The sequence below is a fragment of the Nannobrachium achirus genome, assembly GCF_963921795.1.
Source record: "Nannobrachium achirus genome assembly, chromosome: 13".
Lineage (NCBI taxonomy): Eukaryota > Metazoa > Chordata > Actinopteri > Myctophiformes > Myctophidae > Nannobrachium > Nannobrachium achirus.
The window spans coordinates 30,821,126-30,832,403 of record NC_137833.1 but is presented as its reverse complement, the minus strand read 5'-3'; the positions used below and the strand labels follow the sequence as shown (position 1 = coordinate 30,832,403).

Sequence of the window (11,278 nt, the reverse complement as noted above, 5' to 3'; positions counted from 1 at the left end):
CGCGAGACGTACCAGATCTACAAGCTCACAGCGCGTCTTGATGTGACACGGCTAGAGCTTGTTGGTCTGCTCTCGGTCGTTCTCGGCGCGCGACGGCGCAAGTTGTCTGATGTCACTGTCCAATCACAGCGATTGTTGTCGCCCGCCAGCCCACGTGACGAGTCCGCCCCTTGTGCAGGGCTTTCCCGCGAACTGGACCAGGAGGCAGCCGGGCGGGTAGCAAAGCTGCTAGTGGATGCTAAGGGAACTTTCCTGGTTTATTTGATACTAATATATTAACTTGAAACAACAAAGTAGCGTCCCGTTCGGCAGAGCAGAGCAACCATGGCCAAGCAAAGCTCGCTGTTCAATTTCTTCACCAAGTCTCCTCCACCGGTGACTTCCAAGCCCAGGGTGGTGAGTCCCTCCCCGGCCGAGGCAGACGTGCCTTCCTCCGTGAAGAGGTCCAACTCCTCGCCCAAGGAACAGGCTCAGCTCACCGCTCCACCGCAGCACAAGAAGACCGACAACAACAAGAGCACCAAAGCTGCAACACCCAAGGCCAAGGCTCATTCCAAGGCTGTGAAAGGGGGGTTTACCAAACTATTTGGTGACAAGGCGCCTGCAGCTAAGGAGAGGTAAAGGCGATGATGTCTTGGCAGCACGATGGCGTCGCTTGCCGAAAATAACGTGAACAGACAGTAGGCTTGCCTAAAAGAACAGATCTAGAGCTGCTGCTGTTGTTGTTTGTTTGCATGCGAGACGCATGTGCCACATAATGTACACACAGGGTAGGGGATATTATTGATAAGTGCAACCACATGTCACAGCTCAATAACAGTTGGGCACAGAAATAAATCTGAATGCTATATGGTGCATGTTAGGGAGCTCTACTGTACTGTACTGTATCAAAGTCAGATAGGTGTTATTATTTAAAATAATAATTAAGAATAGATACTGTTTTCTCCTTTCCATAACCCAACTAAGGGCAAACTGAGCCAAAGTATTTTCAGTAATACTGTCCTAAAGGAATAGCAATGTTATCAATGTGAGTGCTTTTTTCATGATATGAAATGCAGCCCAAAGTGCTTTACAGAGCAAAAGTGAAGCACAAGTGCTTAACAGAAAAAGTACAAATGATTAACAATAAAGCAGAAAAGAAAAGTAAAAATGTAAAAATAATATTCCTCCATAAGGAACATGGGAACCAGACTAACCACATAGACTACCATAAAAACAGTGCAGACATGAATAACAGAGATGAAGAAATAGGTGTTGAGCTGTGCTTTAAAGCTATCCACATGACATAGGCTGCCTGTTGTAGGTGTAATGGGAGTTTATTCCAAGCCGTCTGCCCGTAGAAGCAGAACGCTGCTTCATCATAGGTAGTTTCTCTGAACAACCAGTAATCTTACCATAAAAATGTCTAATCAACCACCTAATTGCTGTTGCTGTTCCTGGCCTGGCTTCATCCCCAGCTCTCCTTGCCCTTTCAATGCTGGTGCTCTGTTGTGGGCCAAACTGGAGGGTCACCCTTGGTGGCCGTGCATGATGGTGCCCCAGCCCCTGAGTGGACAGCAAATGAGAGGCCGTGGACGTGAGCAACGCATGCACGTCCATTTCTTTGATGAACCCCCTACCAGGGGGTGGGTCAGCACCAAATATGTTAGAGAATACCAAGGTGAGCTGCAGTTTGTTCACTTACTAATTACACAGACAAAGAGGATATTCAGAATTATGGGTTGACATTATGTACAATTTCAAGATCATTGGTCCAGGAACATTACATTTGTTTCGGGAAAAAACGCTAAGAATTTACCCTCATAATGAAGAAATTCTTTTTATATTTCTATAAAGCATTTATTATTAAATAAATGCTTTATAGATTATTATTATATTATTAATCATATAGCTACTGACACATAAACAAATTGTGATGGGTAGAGGTTAAATATCTGCTAGTAGTATTTTTATAATGCACTTTTTGCTTGCCTGTCATTGTCTGACACACAGCACCTGCTGTGGCTTGTCAGTTACAGGCTGATTTAGGAAAACTTCATACGTCATATGAACTCATCAGAGAAGAGACTGAGACAATCCAGGCTTTTGGCAGGTGGTTCTAAAAACTTTTTTAAAAACCTGCTGCAGTTTGAATAAGACTAATATTGTTTCAAACGCCTACCTCTGCAGGCTCTGACAGCAGTGATGCTAAAACCGGAGGGGTGTTCTTCAGTGGCAAACCTGTAATTCGTCGTGCAATGGAGCTCGCTGATGCGGTCATGTTTGACAGCCCTGAGAAGAGGTTGAAGATGCCCCTCTGCATGGATCCGTCTGATGATGAAGACGAGTATGAGGAAGATATGGAGGTGACATTTCAATTATATTATATATTGTCACTGTCGAGCAGAAACCTTGTATCTCCAGGTTTCAAATTTGTACGTTTTTTCACGAAGTAAAGCCCTGCTTCATCAGACGAGGCTGTCGCATAAAAGTAGTGAAAACAGCCGATCTATAAGCACACAACGCCTCGCACCGCGAGGCATTGTGTGCTTGTAGATCGGCTGTTCTAGTTTATTATCATTTTTTAGATCGGCTGTTCTAGTTTAGTATCATTTTTTTAAACGATAAAAACAAACGGCGACAACGACGATATGTAACATTATGTTGATGGTAGTACAGACAAAAAAAAGTCTACAATTTTATCTTGCTTCTTCAGGTTGACAAATCCGTGACTGATGAAGACCTCACAGACGAGGAGGAACCGGAAGCGGAGGAAGCAAAGTCCAAGCCCAGCCGCCGTTCATCACGTGCTGGGGTAGAGAACGGAAGCAAACCCAAGCGCCGCCGCATCATCGTGGCGTCAGACAGTGAAGCAGAGTCGGGCGATGAATTCAAACCAGAAAAGGAAGCGGCCAGCAGCGAGGACGAGGAGGAGGAAGAGGTGGCGAGCAGTGAGGAGGAGGAGGCAGAGGAGAGCGAGGAAGTGTCTGAGGTGGACAGCCCGGTGAAGCCTCAGAAACGCAAACGTCCCACGGAGAAGCCATCCAAACCACAGACCAAGGCCACCACTCCGGCTAGCACCCCTAGGAGAGCGGCGCCTGCTGTTGCAGCCGACACAAAGTCCAAGCTGTCGGCCTTCTCTGCTCCCGACAGCTTTGAGAGCCAGGCAGGTGGCACAGGGGCTGCCGGAAGTGCCACGGTCTGGGACCACGAGAAGCTGGAGTGGCTGCAAGACGGCAGGAGGAAGGACCGACGGCGGCGGCGACAGTCAGAGGACGACTACGACCCCAACACCCTGTACGTCCCAGAGGACTTCATAAACAGATGCACGCCCGGCATGCGGCGCTGGTGGGAGCTGAAGTCTGAGATGTTTGACACGGTGCTCTTCTACAAGGTGGGGAAGTTCTACGAGCTGTACCACATGGACGCAGTCATCGGCGTGAACGAGCTTAACCTGACCTTCATGAAGGGGGCCTGGGCCCACTCGGGCTTCCCGGAGATCGGTTTCGGACGCTTCTCAGACGGCCTGGTCCAGAAGGGCTACAAGGTGGCCCGCATCGAGCAGACGGAGACCCCAGACATGATGGAGGCCCGCTGCAAGACCATGTTTAAACCCACTAAGTTTGACCGCGTGATCAAGAGGGAGGTGTGCAGGGTCATCACACGGGGCACGCAGACCTACAGCGTGTTGGACGGAGCCCCCTCTGAGACTCAGAGCAAGTACCTGTTGAGTTTGAGGGAGAAGGCAGAGGACGAGACCTCGGGTCGCTGTCGTTCCTACGGGGTGAGCTTCGTGGACACCTCGGTTGGTCAGTTCCACGTGGGCCAGTTCCAGGACGACCGCCACTGCTCCCGCCTGCGCACGCTCGTTGCCCACTTCTCCCCCGCCCAGGTGCTCTACGAAAAGGGGAACCCGTCAGCCGAGACACGTAAAATATTGAAAGCTTCTCTGTCCTCCACCATGCAGGAAGGTCTTAACGCAACCTCGCAGTTCTGGGATGCTCAGAAGACCCTCAAAGTTCTGGCAGAGGAAGACTACTTCAAAGAAAGTGTCGGGAAGGATCAAGAGTCAGGAAAAAATACCCTTCCCGCCGTCCTGAAAAACATGACCTCTGAGAGCGATTCTTTGTGCCTTACCCCCAAGGAGGGCTGTGAGATGGGTCTGTCAGCACTGGGCGCGTGCATTTTCTACCTGAAGAAATGCCTGGTGGACCATGAGCTACTGTCCATGGCCAACTTTGAGGAATACATCCCTGTTGATGTTGAGATGGAGAAGGCAGCCGACCCCTCCAGCTTTTTTGCCCAGACACGTCAGCGCATGGTCCTGGACGGTGTGACCCTGGCCAACCTGGAGATCCTTCAGAACGGGTCTGGAGGAACAGAAGGTACGCTAATGGAGCGCTTGGACACCTGCTCCACCCCGTTTGGAAAAAGGCTCCTCAAGCAGTGGCTCTGTGCGCCTCTCTGCAACCCCACGTCCGTCTGCGACAGATTGGACGCACTAGAGGACCTAATGGGAGTTCAAGCCCAGGCCACGGATGTCTCCGAGCTCCTCAAGAAGCTTCCGGACCTGGAGCGTCTTCTGAGCAAGATCCACAGCATAGGCATGCCTCTGAAGGGCGCAGACCACCCCGACAGCAGAGCAGTGCTCTACGAGGAGGTCACTTACAGCAAGCGCAAGATAGCAGACTTTCTCTCAGCACTGGAGGGCTTCAAAACAATGCGGGAGATAATATCCGCCTTAGATCCGGTCTCTGGGGACTTCCGTTCCACTTTGCTCCGTCAGGTGGTCAGCCTGAAAAGCAGCAGCAAGGACGGCCTCTTCCCAGACCTCTCCGCCGAGCTCAAGCGCTGGGACACGGCGTTCGACCACCAGAAAGCCCGCACCACCGGCGTCATAACCCCCAAGGCCGGCTTCGACCCAGAGTACGACCAGGCTCTGAGTGGGATCAAGAGCTGTGATGGAGAGCTGCAGGACTACCTGGACAGGCAGAGGAAGAGGCTGGGTTGCAAGAACATGACTTACTGGGGCACAGCGAAAAACCGCTTCCAGATGGAAGTGCCCGAGAGCGTGAGGAACATTCCGGAGGAATACGAGGTGAAGTCGACCAAGAAGGGCTGGAAGCGCTACATCACCCGCGAGTCGGAGCGCCTGTTCTCGCAGCTGCAGGAGTTCGAGGAGAAGAGAGACGCTGCCCTGAAAGACTGCATGAGAAGACTCTTCTACAACTTTGATAAGAACTACAGGGACTGGCAGACTGGGGTTGAATGCATGGCGGTGCTAGGTAAACATCACACTTTTATTTATGCATGTTTTATCTGGAATTAATTAAGTTTGTCGACAGTGAACAAGTAAAACATATCTTGTTACTGCTGTGTGCATAATGTAGTAACATGTTTTATTTTCTCAATGCAATTCACAAGGCTGCAGGGTAGGCAACAAAACGGCTAATATTGCTACAGAGTAAAATGTCACGCTTTAATGAACTTGTGTCGAGGGGCTTGGGTTGGAGGGCGTCTACTTCAGAATACATTTGTGTATTGCTTCTGTGAGCAATGTGCTTTAAATAGTTACCATCCAGCTGTGACTGGTTGCTTGTTGATGTCTTGAAATTATTTTCGACACCGCAAGGGACGGGATGCTTGGTTGTATTTTATTAGCATGACTGCCCGTGTAATAAAAAGGGGAAAGCACTGGGACTTGCTCCTGACAGAGCAGAATGAGATGATTAGACCGTTAATTATTTATCTCTACTACAGCTGCGTAATGTGTTTATAATGTGCTTCTTTTGCCACTGAGTCATTACTCAGACTGTTACTGCTGGGGTTTGTTGTATTTACAAACAGAACGCCACAGCCACCGTCTAGAGTCTAGAGTAGACCGTCTTAAACACCCGCAATGTACAAAAGAATAATCAATTCAACTCATCTGTAGGCCTGTTATTACATAATCGTCTAATCGCAATTTTAGATATAGATATATTTTTGGGCTTTTATGCCTTTATTGATACAGTACAGTAGACTGACATGAAATGGGGAGAGAGATGGGGAGTGACACGCAGCAAAGGTTGATCGGGATTGGAACCAGCGACACGGTGTCAGGCTGCACTGAGCCTAAAGTGGCATGCGCCCTGACCGGTAGGCCAGCAGGCGCCCCTGATTGCAATTATTTGACATAATCCAATTATAATCACAAACATTTTCAAAAATAGTGGAAATAGCAGATCTACAAGCTCACAACGCATCACATCGTGACGCGTTGTGAGCTTGTAAATCAGCTATTTCCACTATCAATGTTCTTTTTTTATTATAAAGTTGTCAAATATGTCAGTCATTTCTTTGTATATTTAGGTTATACTGTGTCATATCTGCCATGTTCTACTTCCAAGCCTAAAAGCCAAACGGAAATGTAATTGTCAACGACAAAAACACAATTAAATCGTTAATCGCAATTATTTGAGTGACAATTAATCATCATGTAAAATGTCCTAAGCGTGACAGCCCTACTCATGTGTTTATTGTCAGACGTGCTGCTGAGCATGGCACGCTACAGTCAAGGGGGCGACGGACCAATGACCCGGCCAGAACTACAGCTGCGTAATGTGTTTATAATGTGCTTCTTTTGCCACTGAGTCATTACTCAGACTGTTACTGCTGGGGTTTGTTGTATTTACAAACAGAACGCCACAGCCACCGTCTAGAGTCTAGAGTAGACCGTCTTAAACACCCGCAATGTACAAAAGAATAATCAATTCAACTCATCTGTAGGCCTGTTATTACATAATCGTCTAATCGCAATTTTAGATATAGATATATTTTTGGGCTTTTATGCCTTTATTGATACAGTACAGTAGACTGACATGAAATGGGGAGAGAGATGGGGAGTGACACGCAGCAAAGGTTGATCGGGATTGGAACCAGCGACACGGTGTCAGGCTGCACTGAGCCTAAAGTGGCATGCGCCCTGACCGGTAGGCCAGCAGGCGCCCCTGATTGCAATTATTTGACATAATCCAATTATAATCACAAACATTTTCAAAAATAGTGGAAATAGCAGATCTACAAGCTCACAACGCATCACATCGTGACGCGTTGTGAGCTTGTAAATCAGCTATTTCCACTATCAATGTTCTTTTTTTATTATAAAGTTGTCAAATATGTCAGTCATTTCTTTGTATATTTAGGTTATACTGTGTCATATCTGCCATGTTCTACTTCCAAGCCTAAAAGCCAAACGGAAATGTAATTGTCAACGACAAAAACACAATTAAATCGTTAATCGCAATTATTTGAGTGACAATTAATCATCATGTAAAATGTCCTAAGCGTGACAGCCCTACTCATGTGTTTATTGTCAGACGTGCTGCTGAGCATGGCACGCTACAGTCAAGGGGGCGACGGACCAATGACCCGGCCAGAAGTCCTGCTTCCTGGCGGGGGAGACCAGTCGGCACCCTTCCTGGAACTCACCGGATCCCGCCACCCGTGTGTCACAAAGACCTTCTTCGGAGACGATTTCATCCCCAACGACATCTTCATCGGGTGCCCCGGCGGCGGCGAGGAGGAGCAGGGGAAAGGCCTCGCCCCCTGCGTGCTCGTTACAGGACCAAACATGGGTGGCAAGTCCACCCTCATGAGACAGGTGGGGGATTGTTGCATGCATTATACCAGCTGTGTGAAAAAGTAAACCCAATTTTAGGCTAACATCCCATAAAACATCCAATCCAAAAAATCCAACGCAGTGTGAACTTCTGTGAAGTGTTTCTGCATTTCCATCGCATTGGCCTGAATGGAGACGCGGATCTGTGCATGCGCATATGCGCCCGGAAACTGAGTTCCTGCATAACTCCAGGCTTCATGAGACCGCAATTTGATATAAAACAATGAATAGATCAATATTGACGGATGTACTCTTCAATGGCACAGAACTTGAATTTCTGAAAAAAGAACATACTCGTCAATGGCATCAAATGTATTTTAAGAGTGGCAGACCAAATAGATGTTTTGCTTATACAGGAATTGGATTGCTTTTTATCAAGTCTGAACAGCTAAAAAAGAAGGGGAAAAAAGGCACATGGAAATGTATTTTTGCTATTCAGAAGATTTGCATATTAGTTGATAACACTATGTTTCCTGCACAGTGTGGACTGGTGGTCATCCTAGCTCAGCTGGGCTGCTATGTCCCTGCAGAGACCTTCCGTTTCACGCCAGTCGACAGAGTCTTCACCCGCCTGGGAGCCTCAGATCGCATTATGTCTGGTAAACAATCACACAATCTTTATTCAAAGTGGGGAGATGTCCTGAGCATTCTGTGTGTGGTGTAAGTCTTATTCACCATACCATGTGTAGAAACACAAAGCAATTACCTTTTAAACAACTGCTATTTAGGGGGCACGGTGGTGCAGTGGTTAGCACTTTGCCTCACAGCCAGAAGGTCCTGGGTTCGATTCCCGCCGGGGGAAGCTGTGGGCGCTGGGGGCGTGTTCCTCCACCCGCGTCATCAGCACCCACACCCTAGGTGGGGTTGGCGATAGGGCCTTTCTGTGGTGAGTTTGCATGTTCTCCCCGTGTCTCCTTGGGCATAGGCCCTCACACAAAAACATGCAGTAGTCCTGGTTTCTATACTACCTCCCCCTAGCCAGCCGGGTGCTCCCCAATGTCCCCTGGTGCGGCAGGGTGAGAGCGGAAACCAGGACTACAGGTTAGGTAGTCACCGGGTGAGAAAAATGGGTTGCAAAACCGTGGGATAAAAAACATTATTATTATTTTTTTTAAAACAACTGCTGCTATTTGTGCACAACCTTTCCTCTGTGGATATATAGGCCAACTAGTCATGACAGCAAATGCACAATCGTCATGGTTTTGAAAGTTATATTTGCCTCAGTTGCAATGTTAACAGCTCTGAGAACACGTCATTTCTATTCCCTTCATTTGTACATACAAGGACTGCAATAATGTATGGTTTCTCATGCCAATAAAGCCCTTTGAAATGAATTGAATTGTGTCTTACAGGGGAGAGTACCTTCTTTGTTGAGCTCAGTGAGACTGCTAGCATCCTGCACCACGGAACCAAACACTCCCTTGTGCTCCTGGATGAACTGGGTAAGATGTTATTTTCCTTGCTGTTAATTAGCACTGCAACCATCGATTATCATAGCGATTATTACATCGATTACTTACATGATCAATTGAACGGTCAAAAAGTGCTTTTTAAAATATCGACAAAATCAACTTGCACTCGATTAGTCTGATTAACCACTATTTTATACACCACTAAACAACGGTGCAACACAAATTGCGAAAACAGACGCTCTACAAGCTCACAATGGGTCACGTTGTGAGCTTGTAGTTTGTCTGTTTTCGCAATCATAATTTTATTCCTTAAAATGTATTATTATTTTCTATAATATATTAGCTCGGATAAATGTTGCACCCCTTACAGTTAATAATCAGTCGAGTGTTTGTGGAGATCAGCTCTGCTCATTAGAGCCACAGTTAGTTTCATGGAGAGTACACAATAATCCTAATGTTTTAGATTCTTGTTGCGATGTTAATGAGACACAACTACCACTGTTCTATGCAGGCAGGGGCACAGCCACATATGACGGCACGGCCATCGCCAGCGCCGTGGTGAAGGAGCTTGCTGAGCAGATCTGCTGTCGCACCTTGTTCTCCACACATTACCACTCGCTGGTCGAGGATTATGCAAACAACACTGCAGTGAGGCTGGGCCATATGGTGAGCACACGACTACAATGCAGAGACAAATCACACTGTTGACCTTGTACATTAATGCTGTTTTCAGTCTTCTCTATTTTGCCCCCAGCTCTTTTAATTATTTTACTAATTTATTTTTGCTTTAACCATTTAAGACCTGACCAGTATCTATGCTTTCCTCCGCTACATATATATATATATATATATATATATATATATATATATATATATATATATATAGAGAGAGAGAGAGAGAGAGAGAGAGAGAGAGAGAGAGAGAGAGAGAGAGAGAGAGAGAGAGAGAGAGAGAGAGAGAGAGAGAGAGAGAGAGAGAGAGAGAGAGAGAGAGAGAGAGAGAGAGAGAGAGAGAGAGAGATGTGACATGTCGAAAGCTTGTAGATCGGCAATTTTGGAAAATCACATTAACATGCCTACGATTGGAGGCTAGGTTGAAAGTTCTAAATAAAGCTATTTTAGTTTTCTAAAGAGTCTTTTGAGTACGTGGCTCTCTATAGGTCTTACTTATTGTTATTAGAAATAATAAACATTGTGTCCATCAGGCCTGCATGGTGGAGAATGAGTGTGAGGATCCGAGTCAAGAGACCATCACCTTCCTGTACAAGTTCATCTCTGGAGCTTGTCCTAAGAGCTACGGCTTCAACGCCGCTCGGCTGGCCAACCTGCCCGAAGAGGTCATCCAGTCAGGGCACAGGAAGGCCAGAGAGTTTGAGAAAACTACTATCAGCCTCAGAGTCTTCAAGTATGTGTATTTATAATCCTACTTGATCTTTTTAAATCAATCCAGTTGCCGTTATATGTAATATCGCTTGAATAACCCTAACTGTTAATACTGCACCACCTGCCTACTTCCTGGGTTTCTTCAGGTATCAAGTTAAAATGTAAGACTTAAGACATGTATGCCACCTAGAATTAGATTTAAGACCAAACTAGCAACAAAAGATTAACATTGAAATTTGAAAGATACTCTTCTCAAATGAATATGCAAAAATTGTCAAGAGTGGAGCTAGAAGTGGTTCTACCAGATGCTACTTAATAGATTGGGAACAAATCACCTTGCCTCTTTTAAATTGATATGAATTAAGCCTTTAAGGGCATGCACACACCCTGTACTTCTTTCATTTGGTTTGAATATTTGCTCATTGTTGCATGTCTGTTTTTTTTCCTTTCCCTACAGGAAGCTCTGTCTGTTTGCTGAAGACGCCACTTTGGGCAAGACAGACTTTACCTCGTTGGTTCAGATGATTAGCAGCCTGTGAACCCCCCCCCCCCCTTTTTTTTTGCCAAGTTCTCATTCTCAATACTTTGTTGATCTGTTCCCAAAAATGTAGTTTGTTGATCTGTTCCCAAAAATAAAATAAAAACACTACTGTAATGATCTAATAAAGTTTATTAAAAAAAGACCATTTCTCATCTAGGAAATTAAACCCTTTTAATTCACACTAGCGCCTACATAATGGTTATTGAATACTTCACAATATATTAAGTCTAGATGTTATGATACATGTCATGCATACAATTCAGGCTGTATGAGAACCCACAGTCACCAATACACATGAATGAA

At 46.1% G+C, this 11,278-nt stretch overlaps 1 protein-coding gene across 1 annotated transcript; it reads left to right on the top strand.

Moving 5' to 3' along the window:
* Nucleotides 1-319: 319 nt before the first annotated feature.
* msh6 (mutS homolog 6 (E. coli)) lies at nucleotides 320-11,030 on the top strand. The gene is made up of 10 exons (XM_080740348.1): nucleotides 320-617; nucleotides 1,458-1,660; nucleotides 2,170-2,345; nucleotides 2,696-5,264; nucleotides 7,338-7,621; nucleotides 8,121-8,238; nucleotides 8,992-9,081; nucleotides 9,563-9,717; nucleotides 10,257-10,456; nucleotides 10,892-11,030. Exons 1-10 carry the CDS (start codon nucleotides 325-327, stop codon nucleotides 10,971-10,973), a joined length of 4,170 nt encoding a protein of 1,389 aa, XP_080596474.1. The 5' UTR covers nucleotides 320-324; the 3' UTR covers nucleotides 10,974-11,030.
* Nucleotides 11,031-11,278: the final 248 nt, after the last annotated feature.